Source organism: Myxine glutinosa, chromosome 8 (assembly GCF_964187855.1).
Source record: "Myxine glutinosa chromosome 8, kmMyxGlut1.1, whole genome shotgun sequence".
In the NCBI taxonomy this organism is placed as follows: Eukaryota; Metazoa; Chordata; class Myxini; order Myxiniformes; family Myxinidae; genus Myxine; species Myxine glutinosa.
The window spans coordinates 83,971,184-83,990,586 of record NC_136268.1 but is presented as its reverse complement, the minus strand read 5'-3'; the positions used below and the strand labels follow the sequence as shown (position 1 = coordinate 83,990,586).

The window sequence follows — 19,403 nt, the reverse complement described above, 5'->3', positions numbered from 1 at the left end:
GGTGAATGGGGGAAGGGGGATGGAAGTCCCCTTCATCTCTCCACAATAGGTTCAAACCTCGTCATCACTATCACCACCCGCATACAGTAAAGCATCGATGGCAGAAAAAGGAAAATTCAAATTATCAAACAATAACAATAGCAATGACAACAATGCCTTTTATCCCTCCTCGGGATCTAAAGAGGCCTGCCGACATTGCTCACCGTTGTGTGCAGGGCGAACATGTCTCAGCCTTTGTTTACTTTTTCGATCACGCAGTTTACCATGGGCCGGCGCCGCATCTTCATGATTAACCAGACACTATCTCCTTGAATCTTCTCCCGAGAGTTTGGTGGAAAGTTTTTGGTGGATTATTTGTGGAGCTATCTCTGGACTCGTTTATTGTCAAGAGAGAGAGAGAGAAAGAAAGAGAAAGACAGACAGACAGAGACAGACGTGCTCGTCGTATCGGCGCCAGCAATTGAAATAAAAGTAATTGCGGGGGAAAAAAAGGCTCCCGACGATTGCATCGGTGATCGTGGACGTGTCTGCACATTTACATGTACTCACTTTTACACATTACACTAATTTACTTTTACACGGTCACTTTTTCGACACTCACCGAATCTGGTTTTCAGGCACCTTTTTAACAAACAATTTCTCCCTTTAATTTACACCTTTACAATTATGTGAAAGCCACGTTTATCTGTTCAACCCAATTTCACATTTACCTTTCACATTTTTCACATTTACGCACTTATGGTAACTTTATATTAAATTGTCTTTACGCAAAGCCGTTTATGTGAAATAAACTTGCATGCTCATGCATGTACATATGTGTGCACCATTGACGAAAACATGCTTAACACAAGTTTACATCAATTTTTTTATATTTTTCAAACAACATTTCCCACCGAAACTCTGTTATACCACGTCACCAATTACTCTTCTTCTTCGTTTTCTGTTTTTCTTCTTCTTCCTTTAATTGCCACAATTATTCCCACATTCTTGGCCAGGGGAGGTCTTTATCCCAAGTCTTTCAAGAACCTGCTGGCCAGGCCTGACATTTGACGGTGCCGATGATACCTCACCTACTCTTCTCTTCTCTACTTCTATCAACTAATGCTGGCAGATGGGACACCATGTCACTTTACACAAAACTCTTTAATATTTAACTCAAGTTTCAACATTAACACATGAAAGTGCATTTCACCATGACACGTTTACATGATGCACTTTTTGTAACAAACACTCATTTAGGCATTTGAGCTTTGCATTAATTAACCTGGAAATTATCACCTTTTACCAAAAGGCAATCTTCGATTGAAATTACAAAATGGAGTGCAACACAGTTTTTGAGTAAAATATTGGCGGAAGCACAAACACACCATTAGACAGTTCCATAAGCTTATTTATTTATTTATATAGAAACTGTTTTTTTCACTCATTTAAAGTATTCTTTTTAATTCCATTAAAATCTCATTTACATCAAAGATCTTTCGTGTCAATGCATGTCGACACAAATTGCCACTGTTCACACAAAGTTGAGTGCAATGCAAACTTTTCACACTTGTGCATTTAAACTATTTGGTTAAAAAACAAGGTGATTTCTATATATTGTAAGAAAATGTTTTTTTTCTGGAGGAAACTGATTTAGAGAAAACTCCAGAGGAGAAAAAAAAAGAATTCTCAGAAATGTATATTATACCTGCTGTTTCATGAGCACCCAATTATTATGTAATCACTCCAAGATTTCCGCCATGTTTTCCTCGTTGTTGATACGGATCGTGGTAACATCACTCCATGCAACCTCAAAACAGAAAGTTTGTCTGATTTGTGCACATGGGAAACCGGCAATCTTTGCTGTTCCACAGGCATCATCCGGAGCCTCCCGCGGGCACCTCCTTCCGCGCTGGGTCAACCATTCATGGCCTGCTATGGCACAGAGTAGAGGCAAAGCGGACACATCAACTGCATATGGCAGTGCCTACCCATCCAGCCCCATCTATTCTGCCTTCACCGTCGCTTCTGGCTCAAAACTTCAGGGGAGCGACAATGAGGGACGTCGAGGGGGTTCAGATGTTCCAGGAGAGACATCTGGAGGCCCTGAAGATGAAGAGCAACAGCATCAGAGTGCACCGTGCAGCCCAGGTAGAGAGCGCTACATGCCATGGAGCGCTTCACCAGCTGGACCCACTGACACAATCGTATCTGCGTTTGATCGTGCCACGGCTGCTTACTTATCTCTGGCAGGGACTACTGTGCAGGACGGAATATCTTACGTTACCAGCACGGGAGGCTATGCACATGGAGATACCCAGGGGACCTTCCTTTCGGCGGCCACTTCTCCTGTGTATGTCCCAAGCACACGTGTTCACTCTGCACTCCCTCATTGCTTACCTGCGTATCTGCAGCAACCAACTATGCAGGGCAATGCTCAAGGATCAGTACCCCCTGGAAGCGCGAGTTTGTGGGGTTCCCACCAAGCTCCCCCACCACCGCCTGGATCCGACATGTCTGCCGGTAGCTATGGTCTGGCCTCACACCACTGTGTGCCTGCGGCCCCACTTTCACCCCGGTACCCGTTCGGAGCGCCCAGTCCCCCGTTGGTTGCTGCAAGGGATGTGGGCACGTTTACATTGCCAGTGAGAGGGGTTGATCAGTTCACCGGTGCGTTGCCACGTCCGTTAAATGGTACATACCCAGGTCCATACACGTATGACGTCGGCTGGCCATCTGCATTTGACAGTCCTCTCCTGCATAACCTCCACTCCATGGCAGCACGCCGGCCCTTAGGTAAGTTTGAACATCCTCATTACCAGAAACGTTTTTATTGCTGGGTATTTCTTTTTTGACAATGGAATACTAGACTTTGCCAATGCTAGTTTCAGTCTGTACTGTCAGATAATTAAAGCAGAGTTTTATCAACTGAAAGTCTTCAAACGTGTGCTAACAACCAGGAGAAGCAAAGTAACACAAAAGTTTTTGGCGTTAGCTCTTCGTCCGACCTCTTGCTTTGATCCCACAAAGGGCAAACACCAGAAACTTCAGCTTCACTTTGCTTCCCACGGCGGTTAGTACAGCATTGTCAACGCTCAGATGATAAAACCTATCATGTCTCTCTGATAGTCGGGCGTTTGATATCCTTTATCAATATTGCTATCGAGTAGTATAGAGGAAGATATCATTGTAAACGAGCAATTGAATTGGTATGATAATAAAGAAAACCCGATAAATCTTTTTCATGTTAATGACTCCCTTTACCATCCTGTATTGGGAATTCTTTGACAACCCTGAACCCCCTTCTTCGGAGACCCAAAATACCACCCTGTTCGCAGCCTATCTCGAAAAGTTACGCGTGCCGCACTATCATATCGTACGTTTACAAGCGTTGGCATAAGGTATAGTGCAGATAACTTTTTTCTCGGTTTACATGAGCCGCTTCTGAAACCCTGAACCTCATTGGCTTTCCCTAAAGTTATAGAACTTGTAATCATCTTTCAATGCTAGCAATTTGTCCATGATTTCCCAGAATGTTGAGGAGTTTATTTACTTTTGTTTTGTGCAGAAGGCAAAACTTTTTGAAAAGCTAAACGCCATAGGATGGAAGGTTGACAAACTTATTCCTACAATGCTCACTCAGATAGATGTAAATAGGTCACCCCTCTCAAAACTTCTCTGCTTTTTATTTTGCCTTTTAATCTGGAAGTTCACAAAATTGTTGACCCAATATGTGCACAGCTGCACAAAACACCATGATTCCTGTGCAGCGTTATAGTCAGATGGTGGAGGTGTGGGGGGGGGGGGGAGGGGGGACTGGGTGCGGAGCAGATGTGGATATTTAAACTTAGTTTGACCAGTAATGATGTAACTGAACCAATAATGCTCAAAATTACGTGGAAAATCTGAACCGGTCACGAACCATTCAATGCATGAGGGTTGAAAAGTTTAAGTTGATTCCCTTTTTAAGAAACAAGAAAATGGTTGATTAATTCAGACAAAAGACTATAATTCTAGTTCGAGGACTATGTTGGAAAAGCACAATATTGGTGGTGCCAGTCAGTGACTTTCTATGCCAGGCCGCAGACGTATTCATCCCATACAATTGGTTATTGAAGCATAAGTAGTTGATGTTGTAAAGAATGCCAAAAATTAGAGAAACTGTACACCCACGCTTACATGAAACTTGAATTATTATTATTTTTTAGTGGGAATTTCCAATTGGTAATTATAATCGTAGGTTGGCAGAATGGCCGAGAGTTATGCGTACTCGTCTCTTAACCATCAATCATGGGTTTGAATCTCGACACAACTATAAACTACTACCCTGGTGTTTGTTTATTACTATTAAATATGATTGTACTTCTTAATGCAAGAATTCTCCACTAAAATGTTTATTTGAGCGAAATCATTACTATGCCCTAGATAATGATAAGGAGTTATCTTGCTTCAAAGCCTGCAATACAAGATATGATAATGAATTACTTGTTCTCATATGATAATTACATTATTCAAACATCAAATACTGACAAATAGTAATATGCACAATTAAAGGGTGAGCTGGAAATGTTTTAGAGTCTCATTTTCTATTATGTCACAATTGGAAAGCAATGTCGAAACATTTTGTTTTCTTGGTTCAAACTGTTTTTAAACTCCACATAGATGCCCTGTTTAACAATAAAAACAACAATCAAAAGAGCAAAACCAATCATCGTCGTCATAGTTTTTACCGTATTGTGAAAAAGACATTAAACTAAAGTTTTCAATTGAACAAATTAGTTTTTTGTTTTTTTGCACTTTTTATTTTTTACATTTTATCCTTGAAACTGCACAATCACCATTATTTTTCCTTTTCTACATCTAAGAACTTTTCACATGGCCATCATCTGTTACTTTCAATGTCAGTGGAAATATAGCAATCACAAAGAGGTAATAATGTTTTTCTGAGGACAGTCGTGCGACCATATAAAGCACACATTCTTGAAGTTAACCTATGGGACGAATGATAAAAACTGATTGTAAAACTGATGGTAAAACTGGAGTGGCCACAAATTTAATTTGAGGAAAAGATGAGTTGTTTAAGATGTTTCTTGGATATGTATTTTAATGTCCTGAAATCCCTTGAAATCGGATTGAATTAAAAATGAAACGACCTCAAAGATGGCTGGCAAGAGGAGACCATTAAAATAAAGCTCGAAGCAAAACTTCCCTTGCGCATTTGGCTAGTTTGGGAATGGGAACGGCTCTTTCGTTTCGCACGGATCCATACTTCCTACCAGGTGCTTGGATCTACTTGCGGATCGATTTGGATAAGAGCGCGCGTGTTTGCGCTGCGGCCTCGCTGACTCAAGGTTAACGGTAATGCGGCTCTGGCATGCCGTGTATAACTCCGCAGCAGAAAGTATAATATAATATCACGTACTCGGCTGTGTGAATCTGGAATTCGCTTAAAACGCACTTCCACGGATAGTTTTACTCTTTTTGACGTTTGTCAATGGACTTTTTGTTCAACAATTCTTCGCATAAACATCCTGTTCTCATCCCTTCGCTTTGATCGTGTTGAGTACGTCGGAGCAGTTCCTGCAGCCATTCCCTGTATATGTTAGTAAAACAGTTGTTTTTATTCCAAACTTAACTGGTGTTTACTTATTCTATTTTTCCCTCAATAGGCAGGTAATCGCTTGAAGTTGTCATGCACCCAACACATTGTTTGTTCTCAGAATTTGTTGTCAATGAATCGTTTTAAAACCAAATAATTTTTATTACGTAAGCACCTTTGTGACTTATTGGAATCACAAGTTGCTTAAGTGAACTTTGTACCCATCACGCATTTCTCCCTTTTCCGGGACCCCCTACTCCTGACGTTCCAACTGTGACGTCAGATATGCTGGACGAGTCCATGGAGGGCCGGGAGTGTGTCAATTGTGGAGCAATGTCAACCCCTCTGTGGAGACGCGATGGTACAGGCCATTACCTCTGCAATGCTTGTGGACTTTATAACAAGATGAACGGACTCAATCGGCCTCCCATCAAGCCTCAGCGACGGATGGTTTGCTGCTTACAACACATTCCTATAACTCTATAATTCAACATTATTTTATTGTTATTATTAAAGTCATTGTTCATCTCCTATTTTCTGCAAGAGCCCAGATTTTAACCCAGACTAGAAAATTTGGAGATGAGCACACTTGTGCTGAGCTCTCATGCCAATCCTTACTATATGTAAAGTTATATTTAATTTGTTGTCTTATTATGGGACTGCCAAGATAGTTCAGATGTAGCATATTTACCTTTGCGATGTCTATTCTAGCTTCGATTTCATTCATTCTTAGTGGCACAGGATCCGACTCCAAATTGGTTGTTGTGATATTTTGCAGGCAGGGTGTTGTTGCATCGTAGAGTTCTTTTGGAAGGCATGTGGAGGTACATGTCCCTTCTGCTAACAGTCACTAGTGGATGTTAAAGACCTCATGGTAACTTCCAAAAAGTGTAGGCCATCGTGCGCCAATCAGCCAACCAAGTTACAAATTCCTTCCGGCCAAATTCTAGGTGTACAGAAAGAGACTGGTACTGCTAAACAACAGCCAATGAAATGTCAATGTGATGTCCTAATGACAAATAGATCTAGCAACAGCTTACAGTAATAAAAAGTATAGCAAAATAAAAAATAGTTATTTCCTCAGAACTGGCTAGATGATAGTAACACAAATCAAAACATTGTTTTTTCCCGTATTTATTTATAACACACTTGTTCATTCTTGTATCCTTAGTTGTTGTGTTGGTTTGTTTGCCTGTTTTGTTTCCGGAGCAGTCGGGCTCAAGGCGAGTCGGTCTTTCCTGCTCGAATTGCCAAACGTCCAACACGACCTTGTGGCGTCGCAATGCTGAGGGAGAGCCAGTATGTAACGCCTGTGGCCTGTATACCAAGCTTCATGGAGTGAGTTTCCATATTTGCAGAGATGCGTGCTCATTGTTTATGCAAGTATTGCGGGGTAGACTACTTAGAAAAAAAAACAGGAAATGCTTGTTGGCCTGTGAGACGTCAGACTTGAGAGTGCCGATTGTCATAATAAATGGCGAGGCGTCACGACTACGCTTTCAATGCTCTCTGATCAAAGTATCAAGATCCACAAAATTCCTAGACCCTAACTTTTCCTATAAAAACAGATCCCATAATATTTTAGGAGTGCTGATCACGAAGGTCATCCTTTGCTGTGATAGATCGTCATTCAGCCATTTGCTCCATTATTCTTATTCATACTTTGCCAATGTTGGCCTGGTGTTGGCTTTGCAATGTCAGCCTGGTGTTGGCTTAGCGGTTAGGGTGCAGGCTTGGGATCCTAGGATCCTGAGTTTGAATCCTGGTCGATTGCTGAATTAACATCAGGGGGTTGACTCAGCCTGTTATAGTTCCAAGATCGGCAAATTGAGTACCAGCTTGCTGGGATGAATGTGCTGGTGTGTGGCAGTTTAGAATAGGTACTTTTAAAATCTTTAATATAGGTACTTTAATATTAAATGTAATCCCTGCGCATCATAAGAGGCGACTAAGGGTTGGCGTCAGGAAGGGCATCCGGCCATAAAACATTGCTTCAAAAAGGGGACCACGGTGCCCGAACAAGGCCACACCCCTGCTCTCACGGGGAAAATGGCCTTAAAACGATCATTCATTTTATACTTTGCCAATGTTAACAATATAATTCTAGTCTCATAGTTGTGCCTGTAAGTTGTGTCGAGAGCAACGTGAGAGTTCCTTGTTTGGTTGGGTACAACAATTACTGAACTTTTTATGAGTTTTGCCAAGTGGGGCCGAAAGAGAAAAAGTGCAGACCTTTGGGACTCTAAAGGTCTCGAACCCATTCGACGGGCTGACAGCTTTCTGTTCTATAACCAAGCTGAAGGCAAAAAACGAAGTACGAGGCAGTAAAAGCTTTATCTCCAAAACGAAGGCAAAAGCTCGATGAACACAATTCTACTACTTCCATGCAGGCAGTAAAAATTAAGGTATATTTTACATAAAAGTACGCTTTTGATAGAGAGTTCATGCAAAGTGAGCAAACAACTCATGATCTCTTGAGGAGTTTCGCGACAACTTGCGTATGCTTCTGAATAGTGTAAGTTACATCATCTTGGGCATGGACGATAATATGAAGACAAAGGGATGATGACGTTAGGATTATGTACCTTTTGATCATACAGCACAAACTTTGCATGTTCAACCGGCATGTGTTGCGAAGCGGTTTTTTTATTCATTGCCTAGTTCCTGCATGACTCGGGTGAGTTAAAACACGAATGGCACTGTGCAGGCATTTCACTAACACATGCGTGGAGATAAGACTTAAAAGTCTGGCACGGATCTCACTTTGGCCTTGATTATGAATGCTTCGTCACATTGCATTTATGAAACACCCTCTTGTGGACGCGTCTTATTGTCAATACAATGAACAAGCCAGCGTATATGCGGAGAACAGTGTTGATCCTGAAAGTTTATTTCTTTGAAAGTGCTTTGCCACATCTTGACTTACAGATTCGAACGGCATTGATATTGACAATCCACCTCTGTGCTGTACAGGTTCCCAGACCTCTGGCAATGAAAAAAGATGGAATTCAGACAAGGAAACGAAAGCCAAAGGGAACGGGAAAAAGCAAGTCCATCTCAGGTATGGGACAATTTACAAATGAAAGGAGAGCCCATTGAAGATTGGTCATCATTTTTCCCAGCAAGCAAGGGCAGGCAAGCTCAATGTTTGCAATAAATTGACTATTTTATTTTGTTCTATAGCACTTTGATCACCCCCAACATGGTAGACTAATAGTCGCTATAACACCAGAACAAATTAGAACAAGGTGTCTTAAACGCAGCACAACTTCAACGCGATTGAAACACACGAGCCTGTGTGTTTGTTCCTTATAAGTTTCCAAACTCCTGGGTCAATTTCCCCGAAATTTGCTGTAGCATATTATTTTCACAAGTTGAAGGTCAAAGCCACAATCAGTCTTTCAATTCTGGGTCAAATTGATGTTAAATCATGAGGTAACGATATTTTGGCCAATCCACTGTCCTATGTCGGGTGTACTCCTCATTGGGTGGGAGGTGTGGGGGAGAAGGGGCGGAGCTTGGCATGCACCTCTGCTTGGTCTTCAAAGGTGATTCTTTGTCGAGAATCAAACAACTTGCATTTAAATATTTATATTCCATATGCAAATGGAAAGTAATGTACAAAGGGTCCACAGTCATCAAATTGATGTTAATTGATGTTATCTTAATCACTGAACGAATTTGTCTCCAATAAGGGTAACGGTGGTACAACAAAAAACCAATGTGGACCGAAAGTTAACTGGTACTTCAATTTGGACCACTATTGTAAGTCATACAAGTATCGGCCTATTTGGAGTACTAATCTGCTGGGATCCAAGGTCAAAGTCCCAGATACTATACTGATTTGTCCACTCTCTCCCAATGTCCTTGCCCTTTATGTGATTTATATACAAGCTCTTTCATTATTCTTAGATCCCTGAAAAGAAAATGGTTCATTTTGGAGGGTCGCTTAGCAACTTTGTTTCAATCTGGTTTTCTTGCACTGTTTTATTGCACAGATAAGACCTTCTTTGTTATTTCTAAACGATTTTGTCACACAGAAGGGATGGTCCATATTAGATCAAAATTTTTAAGAGCTGAGATCAAGTTTGTACGTCTAGACTTTGATGGAGTAAAACCAACTGAGATCATAAATTGGTAGAACAGAGCAAGATTCTGGTCCAGCATAACTCAACAGATGCGGCAACGATTGATAGCTGCACAGCAACAGAGTGATCTTGAGCGGCAACAAATTCATCTCGAACAGCTGAACTGGGAGGGAGAAGCTGCTGTAACTCAGGCCCATTTGGAAGCGATGTCTGACACTGTGTTGGGGGTGAATTGGACAAAATTTCGGCAGCTGGATTGCCTACACCTGCAGAGAAGGTAGGAATGTTGTTATCCAGGAATGCCACATCTTCCCGCCATCTATTCTATGTGAAGACATTACTGAAGGTATTCCAAAAGATAACCGGATACGTGCTGACCCAGGTTCATCGCTTGAAACAGTTTCATTTCAGGCAGACCCTCTTTCACCAGCCAACAATGCTGAAGCACTAGCATCCATGGAGAACTCATCGACATAAATTGTGTCGAACGGGTAAGTTATGTCTGCTCAGTATAACACATTGCCTGCTCCTAGTTTATTGTACACAACTGACCAGACACCAACTCATGCCATACACACAACCGTCGGGTCGAACATGATCAATGTTTAGCCATCATGATCTCATGACTGCAAAACTCTGCAGAAGTTTACCGACACCAAAGAGGAAGTAGAGGCTGCCAAGAATGATGGTTCACTTCCCGGACTTGCAACTTTGGATGTATCTTTGTTCCTCAAACCAATCATAGCGAAGCTTCCACCTGACGTCCTGGATCGTTTCAAGTATATAGAAACCCAGAATGTAACCTTTCCACCAATTTTCATGCTCCCATCCTTCATTCGACACAATGCGAAGATTCAAAATGACATCAGACTGATGATTTCCTCGGAATATAATGACGAATTATGTTCTTCAGCAACTATGATGAAAGCTCCATTCCCCACTAAGAACAGATTGTCTGCCTTCAGTAGTGACACTCGTCCAAGGGTCAGAGTAAGCAAGACCGATGTCACGGGTGAATTTCTGCCCCAGATTGTTGAACAACTAACTGCTGCAGGTGCGTCGTCTTCTGAAAATCTGCACACTCGTCAAATGGAAGATTTGCAACAATTCTGCCCTACTCACAGAACCAACGCATCCTCTGATGCATTGCAGAGCACTCTCAGTGACAACATTGCAATCCAGACTCATCCTTCTTAACCAATGGAAAATATGTGCCAGATGTACCCTGTCAACTAACCATTCAGCCGAGGAGTGCCAACTGAAATGACATTGTTCTTAGTGTGACAGCACCCATCATTGCTCAGCACTTCATGATGCTAGTTGCGCAGCCATCAACAGAGTATCAGATGGGATGCAAAAGCATGGCGAGAAGCGACCCTTGGTGATTAACAGTTGTACAGACATTTGTGGTAGCAGTGGATCCAGAGTCTTGTGAAGGTATTCATCAGTGGTAATCCTGAAAATGGTCTGAAAACTTATGCTGTGTTAGACAACCAGTCAAATCGGTCTCTGGGCCACAGCAAACTCTGACTACTTCAATATGCCAAATAATCCAGTCCCCTATTAACTCAAAACATGCTCTGGAACTATGGCAGCCAGTGGTAGGTACGTCAGGAATATAGTCATCAAATCTTTCAATGGAATCATCCACCTGCCACTCCCAGAGCTAACCGAGTGTAATTATCTTCCTTGTAATTCCTCTGAGAGGTCACAATGCTCCACTCACACATATACGTCATATCCCTGGAATGTTTCCCAAACCTGACCAGAAGCGACTATCTTCCTGTTCAATGGACCAGATGCTCCTCAGCTCCTTAAGGTAAACAGAATCTTGGAATGGACCACCTAGTGCTCCGTGGACACAGCATATGGACCTTGGATGGGTGATAATTTGCAATGTATGTCTGGACGGCATTCATAGCCCTGAGCGAGTGGAGGATTATCGTAGCCACATTCTCGACAATGGAAGACAATAAGTCTACTTGCCATGCCCTAATTGTGTCACGGTCAAGGACGTCATTCGACCAGATAGTCATGTACCTTCAGGTCAGCTCTTCGGGAGATCCTTTGACCACAGTGCTTATGACGGCAGGGTGGGCAGTGATATCTATCAGCTAACAAGGAATCCATACATGCCAGGTCGCTCCATAGAAGACAACCATTTTCTTACGATCATGAAGGACGGATTCATCAATAATGACAACAGCAACTGGGTGGGTCGGTTACCCATCAGAGATTATGTGAAGCTTCCCAAAATCGACTGTTGCAAACAACTGCTTAAAGTGTGTTTGTAAGCTCCTGGATAATAAAGCAGCCATTAAAACAGTAGTACATGGACTTCATAGTAAAACTATTTTCCAAAGGACCTGGGGCCCCGCTTCACCTGCATTTGTGGGCCACTCTTCGCCTGCATATTCGGGCCTCTCGCCACCTGCATCTGCACGCCTCTTGTCACCTGCATCTTCTAGCCTCTCTGTCCCTGCATCTGTGGGCCCATGTTCGGTTCCACGTGCGAGCTCTCACTGCCAGCATCTGCGGGCCCCTCGTTGCCTGCATCTGCGGCTCCCTCTTTGCCTGCATCTGTGGGCCCTTTATCACCTGTGTCTGCAGGCCCCTTTCTGACTATTGGCGCTTTTCCATTGCACAGAACGGTACGGCACTGTAAAGTACGGTTCGGTACGGTACGGTAATTCCTGTGTCGTTTTTCCATCGCACAACAGAACCGTGAAAATAGGCGGAGTTATCTGAAGTGACGAAAAAACCCTGCCCAAAACGGTCTGCAATATTGCTAACTCCACCCATAGGTCCGGGTTCGGCTCGCTTGGTACCTATCCAGAGCAGGAACCAAATTTAGCACGGGTACTTAGGTACGGTATGGTTCGCTTGGCAATGGAAAAACGAAAAAACGGATTTTGGTTACAGCACGGTACAGTACGGTACCGCGGTGGAAAAGTGCCATATGTCTGCTGGCCCTTCTGCACCTGCATTTGCAGGCTCTCTCCAACTGCATCTGTGGGCCACTCTGTACCTGCATTTGCTGGCCCTATGGACACGTGATTGAGACATTTCCCAGCACAGAGAGTCGGGTTCGAAAGATGTGAATTCACACCATGAAGGATGGCAAAACCCATATTTACCTGTGACCCATACCTGAGGTTGTATTGCTTATACCAGTGGGAGAAGAGTGAAATTATTGATTGTGAATTTCATATTCTCATGTTGTTTCCACCGTGTCCCTATCCTTTAACCATACTCTGGTCCATGAATTTAGTGACTGTATATGATGTATTGTGTAGTCAACTTATTTCATGAACTTGCAAATGTTCCGAGCAAAAGTGGCTCCCCCAGTCCTCACATTCATGTAATTCTCTTCGCTCAATCGATTGCAGTAGTGGTTTATATACAAAACCAGGCAATGATTGTGGAGCAACCAAGTTTGAATGTAAATGAGTACTTATGCCTCACCCATGTTTTGACTCATGCATATTCATACTCCACACGTTTGTCTTGTGCATATTCATGCACCCACTCATGTGTTGCGTCATCTCCAATGGGGAGGCCAGCAGCGGCGGCTTCACTTACTTTGGGTGGCAACGTGTGTGGATTTACGTGACAAAAGCATGGTTTTTTTTACCGCTGCACTAAAGTGTTTTTAAACAAAGTGAAGAGTTATTTAAACCTTTCAGAGTCGGAAAGCTGCCTGGAGCATGCTTTCTTCAAAGAATCTGGGCACGAGGGCCGTTCCAGGATAACAACCACTGATCTTGTGTGTTTGATTTATCTTAGGTTCGTCTACATCTGGGTCACCGAGCACAAGTGCACAGGCCCAGGATAGTACTGTCGGCATCAAATCGGAAATGAGACTTAGTCCATCACCCTATGGAGCCCAGCATCTTCATCCTTCACATGTATGTTATGCTGTAGATGAAAACTTGTCATTTATATTTGTCATATATATATATATGTATATGCATATATATGTATACAGTGCCTATAGAAAGTCTAAACCCTCTTTCAAATTTGTCACCATTTGTTGCCTTATAGCCTGGAATTAAAATGCATTAAATAAGACTTTTTCCACCTTTATTTACACATCGTAACCCACAACTTTCAAGTGAAAAACAAATTCTACAAATTTCAGAAAATTAATTAAGAATACAAAACTAGAATATAATACATATATATCTATACAACAACAACAACATGCATTTTAAGGCCATTTTTCCTGCTGGAGCAGGGGTTAGCCTTGCGGTCCCCATGACAATCTTCTCCATCTTGCCCTATTTTCTGCATCTCTCCGGGTTAACCGCCTTGCCCGCATTTCTTCTTCCACCATCTTTAGCCAAGTCTTTCTCGGTCTTCCCCGTCCTCTACTTCCTTCTACATTCATTTCCATCACTCTTCTCAACCAGTCACTTTCATCCTTCCTCAACACATGACCAAACCATCTCAACCTGTTCCTCTTCACAGCATTAATCACAGGCTCTATTCCCATCATCTTTCACAATTCCTCATTTGTCTTCCTCTCGCTCAACGATACTCCGCACATCCACCGAACCATTCGCATTTCCACCCTTTCCAACCTTCGTTGCTGCTCTACATTCATGACCCATGTCTTGCTCCCATAAATCATAACACTTCTCACACATGCAGCATACACCTTCCCTTCAGCTTCAGCGACACTCCCCTCCTCATCAGCATGCCACTCAGTTCCCGAAACTTCTTCCATGCACATCTCACTCGAGCAACCGTTGCCGAGTCTGATCCACCTTCTCCATTCAGCATGTCTCCGAGGAAGCAAAATGTTTTCACACCTTCCAGCTTCACGCCGTCTCCAAGATCCAACTCAACATTTCCTCCATCTGCAGCTCCCTCTGTGCACACCTTACATTTGAATGTAGCTGCCACACTGGTTAATGACCCTCTCAGACCACTACATTTTTGATGAACCCACTCAGCGCACATTGTACATTGAATGGAGTTCACTCCGACACCCTTCCTGCACACAGCACAGGGCCACTTCCCAGTTCTTTCCACCTCACCACATGCTTTACCACTTGCCATCACCTTCGTCTGTGATGTGTATATATATATATATATTTGTGCAGTCTGTCCTGTGTTGTCACTGAACACCTCCCTCAAACTTTTGTGAAATCGTAGCAAACTTCTGGTATGCACCTATCTCTCCCGTGTGTATGTCCTAAGGGTATTTTGTATTTTTGTTTCCCGAATTTTTTTGGGAAAAAATTTTCAATTTAAGTTTTCAACTTCAATTGTTTATAAAAAGTAATATCACGTATATTACAAATACATTTGTGCATTATGATTGTTTGAATTATGATTGGTGTAAACCATGGGAAAACAGCAACTCAGGTACAGTCATTTATCTATACATCTACACATCTGGGCAGTGTCTGTTGTCACTGAACTACTCCCTGAAACTTTTGTTTCTGTGGTTGTGAAGTGTTTTTAATAACGTGGTGGTGGTTTTGAATCACGTGGTGGTGAGGTATTTTGAATTATGTGGGGCTGAGGTGTTTTTAAATGCTGTGGTGGTTAGGTGTTTTTAATTTCGTGGCTGTGAGGTGTTTTTAATTTTGTGTCTCGTGGCTGTGATGTTTTTAATTACGTGTTTCGTGGCTGTGAGGTGTTTTTAATTACGTGTTTCGTGGCTGTGATGTGTTTTTAATTACGTGTTTCGTGGCTGTGAGGTGTTTTTAATTTCGTGGCTGTGAGGTGTTTTTAATTTCGTGTTTCGTGGCTGTGATGTGTTTTTAATTACGTGTTTCATGGCTGTGAGGTGTTTTTAATTTTGTCTTTCGTGGCTGTGATGTGTTTTTAATTACGTGTTTCGTGGCTGTGAGGTGTTTTTAATTACGTGTTTCGTGGCTGTGATGTGTTTTTAATTACGTGTTTCGTGGCTGTGATGTGTTTTTAATTACGTGTTTCATGGCTGTGATGTGTTTTTAATTACGTGTTTCGTGGCTGTGAGGTGTTTTTAATTACGTGTTTCGTGGCTGTGATGTGTTTTTAATTACGTGTTTCGTGGCTGTGAGGTGTTTTTAATTACGTGTTTCGTGGCTGTGATGTGTTTTTAATTACGTGTTTCGTGGCTGTGATGTGTTTTTAATTACGTGTTTCGTGGCTGTGAGGTGTTTTTAATTTCGTGGCTGTGAGGTGTTTTTAATTTCGTGTTTCGTGGCTGTGATGTGTTTTTAATTACGTGTTTCGTGGCTGTGAGGTGTTTTTAATTTTGTCTTTCGTGGCTGTGATGTGTTTTTAATTACGTGTTTCGTGGCTGTGAGGTGTTTTTAATTTCGTGGCTGTGAGGTGTTTTTAATTTCGTGTTTCGTGGCTGTGATGTGTTTTTAATTACGTGTTTCGTGGCTGTGAGGTGTTTTTAATTTCGTGTTTCGTGGCTGTGAGGTGTTTTTAATTTCGTGTTTCGTGGCTGTGATGTGTTTTTAATTACGTGTTTCGTGGCTGTGAGGTGTTTTTAATTTCGTGTTTCGTGGCTGTGATGTGTTTTTAATTACGTGTTTCGTGGCTGTGAGGTGTTTTTAATTTTGTCTTTCGTGGCTGTGATGTGTTTTTAATTACGTGTTTCGTGGCTGTGAGGTGTTTTTAATTTCGTGGCTGTGAGGTGTTTTTAATTTCGTGTTTCGTGGCTGTGATGTGTTTTTAATTACGTGTTTCGTGGCTGTGAGGTGTTTTTAATTTTGTCTTTCGTGGCTGTGATGTGTTTTTAATTACGTGTTTCGTGGCTGTGAGGTGTTTTTAATTTCGTGGCTGTGAGGTGTTTTTAATTTCGTGTTTCGTGGCTGTGATGTGTTTTTAATTACATGTTTCCTGGCTATGATGTGTTTTTAAATACGTGTTTCGTGGCTATGATGTGTTTTTAATTACGTGTTTCGTGGCTGTGAGGTGTTTTTAATTACGTGTTTCGTGGCTGTGATGTGTTTTTAATTACGTGTTTCGTGGCTGTGAGGTGTTTTTAATTTCGTGGCTGTGAGGTGTTTTTAATTTCGTGTTTCGTGGCTGTGAGGTGTTTTTAATTTCGTGGCTGTGAGGTGTTTTTAATTTCGTGTTTCGTGGCTGTGATGTGTTTTTAATTACGTGTTTCCTGGCTATGATGTGTTTTTAAATACGTGTTTCGTGGCTATGATGTGTTTTTAATTACGTGTTTTGTGGCTGTGAGGTGTTTTTAATTTCGTGTTTCGTGGCTGTGATGTGTTTTCAATTACGTGTTTCGTGGCTATGATGTGTTTTTAATTACGTGTTTCGTGGCTTATTGGTGTTTTTAATTACGTGTTTCATGGCTGTGAGGTGTTTTTAATTTCGTGGGTATGAGGTGTTTTTAATTTCGTGTTTCGTGGCTGTGAGGTGTTTTTAATTTCGTGGGTATGAGGTGTTTTTAATTTCGTGTTTCGTGGCTGTGAGGTGTTTTTAATTTCGTGGCTGTGAGATGTTTTTAATTTCTTGTTTCGTGGCTGTGATGTGTTTTCAATTTCGTGGTGGTGAGGTGTTTTTAATTTCGTGGTGGTGAGATGTTTTTAATTTTGTGTTTCGTGGCTGAGAGATCTTTTTAATTTCGTGTTTCGTGGCTGAGCTGTTTTTAATTTTGTGGGTGTGAGGTGTTTTTATTACGTGTTATATGGCTGTGAGGTGTTTTCAATTTTGTGGTGGTGAGGTGTTTTCAATTTCGTGGTGGTGAGGTGTTTTTAATTTCGTGGCTGTGAGGTGTTTTTAATTTCGTGTTTCGTGGCTGTGAGGTGTTTTTAATTTCGTGTTTCGTGGCTGTAAGGTGTTTTTAATTTTGTGACTGTGAGGTGTTTTTAATTACGTGTTTCGTGGCTGTGAGGTGTTTTTAATTTTGTGTTTTGTGGCTGAGGTGTTTTTAATTTTGTGTTTCGTGGCTGTGAGGTGTTTTTAATTTCGTGTTTCGTGGCTGTGAGGTGTTTTTAATTTTGTGTTTTGTGGCTGAGGTGTTTTTAATTTTGTGACTGTGAGGTGTTTTTAATTTCGTGTTTTGTGGCTGAGGTGTTTTTAATTACGTGTTTCGTGGCTGTGAGGTGTTTTTAATTTCGTGTTTCGTGGCTGTAAGGTGTTTTTAATTTTGTGACTGTGAGGTGTTTTTAATTTCGTGTTTTGTGGCTGAGGTGTTTTTAATTACGTGTTTCGTGGCTGTGAGGTGTTTTTAATTTTGTGTTTCGTGGCTGAGGTGTTTTTAATTTTGTGTTTCGTGGCTGTGAGGTGTTTTTAATTTTGCGTTTTGTGGCTGAGGTGTTTTTAATTTTGTGTTTCGTGGCTGAGGTGTTTTTAATTTTGTGTTTCGTGGCTGTGAGGTGTTTTTAATTTTGTGTTTTGTGGCTGAGGTGTTTTTAATTTTGTGACTGTGAGGTGTTTTTAATTTCGTGTTTTGTGGCTGAGGTGTTTTTAATTACGTGTTTCGTGGCTGTGAGGTGTTTTTAATTTCGTGTTTCGTGGCTGTAAGGTGTTTTTAATTTTGTGACTGTGAGGTGTTTTTAATTTCGTGTTTTGTGGCTGAGGTGTTTTTAATTACGTGTTTCGTGGCTGTGAGGTGTTTTTAATTTTGTGTTTCGTGGCTGTGAGGTGTTTTTAATTTTGTGTTTTGTGGCTGAGGTGTTTTTAATTTTGTGTTTCGTGGCTGTGAGGTGTTTTTAATTTTGTGTTTTGTGGCTGAGGTGTTTTTAATTTTGTGACTGTGAGGTGTTTTTAATTTCGTGTTTTGTGGCTGAGGTGTTTTTAATTACGTGTTTCATGGCTGTGAGGTGTTTTTAATTTCGTGTTTTGTGGCTGAGGTGTTTTTAATTTTGTGTTTCGTGGCTGTGAGGTGTTTTTAATTTTGTGTTTTGTGGCTGAGGTGTTTTTAATTTTGTGACTGTGAGGTGTTTTTAATTTTGTGTTTTGTGGCTGAGGTGTTTTTAATTTTGTGTTTCGTGGCTGTGAGGTGTTTTTAATTTCGTGTTTCGTGGCTGTGAGGTGTTTTTAATTTTGTGTTTTGTGGCTGAGGTGTTTTTAATTTTGTGACTGTGAGGTGTTTTTAATTTCGTGTTTTGTGGCTGAGGTGTTTTTAATTACGTGTTTCGTGGCTGTGAGGTGTTTTTAATTTTGTGTTTCGTGGCTGTGAGGTGTTTTTAATTTCGTGTTTCGTGGCTGTGAGGTTTTTAATTACGTGTTTCATGGCTGAGAGGTGTTTTTAATTAAGTGTTTCGTGGCTGAGAGGTGTTTTTAATTACGTGCTTCTGGGCTGTGAGGTGTTTTTAATTAAGTGTTTCATGGCTGAGAGGTGTTTTTAATTTCGTGGCTTTGAGGTGTTTTTAATTTTGTGTTTCGTGGCTGTGAAGTATTATTAATTTCGTGGTGGTGACGTGTTTTTAATTTCGTGTTTCGTGGCTGTGAGGTGTTTTTAATTTCGTGGTGGTGAGGTGTTTTTAATTTCGTGGTGGTGGTGTTTTTAATTTTGTGTTTCGTGGCTGTGAAGTGTTTTTAATTTCGTGGTGGTGGTGTTTTTAATTTTGTGTTTCGTGGCTAAGTGTTTTTAATTTCGTTGTGGTGAGTGTTTTAAATGTTGTGTTTCATGGCTGTGAGGTGTTTTTAATTTTGTGGTGGTGAGGTGTAATCGTCCCAAACTTCCAGTCTGCATCTACCCCTCCGGTATGTATGTGCTGAGGGGTTCTTTTTTGAATTTTATATATTTTTTCAACCTAAATCTT

At 41.4% G+C, this 19,403-nt stretch overlaps 2 protein-coding genes across 8 annotated transcripts in view; one reads left to right on the top strand and one right to left on the bottom strand.

Annotated features, from left to right (window-relative positions):
* The window catches only part of LOC137432649 (F-box only protein 25), a 742,106-nt gene that overhangs the window by 614,740 nt on the left and 107,963 nt on the right, over window positions 1-19,403 (bottom strand). The gene's annotated exons all lie outside the window — the stretch shown is intronic.
* The window catches only part of LOC137432647 (transcription factor GATA-6-like), a 48,619-nt gene that overhangs the window by 6,680 nt on the left and 22,536 nt on the right, over window positions 1-19,403 (top strand). For 4 of the 7 annotated variants that reach the window (XM_078783454.1, XM_068124736.2, XM_078783453.1 and 1 more), the window contains exons 3-7: window positions 1,854-2,775; window positions 5,862-6,028; window positions 6,788-6,916; window positions 8,552-8,639; window positions 13,453-13,574. In XM_078783454.1, coding sequence (XP_078639580.1) covers window positions 1,917-2,775; window positions 5,862-6,028; window positions 6,788-6,916; window positions 8,552-8,639; window positions 13,453-13,574 — 1,365 coding nt within the window. In that variant the 5' untranslated portion in view covers window positions 1,854-1,916. The remainder of the gene's footprint in view (window positions 1-1,853; window positions 2,776-5,861; window positions 6,029-6,787; window positions 6,917-8,551; window positions 8,640-13,452; window positions 13,575-19,403) is intronic. The other 3 variants (XM_078783451.1, XM_078783455.1, XM_078783452.1) reach the window with 1 other exon arrangement.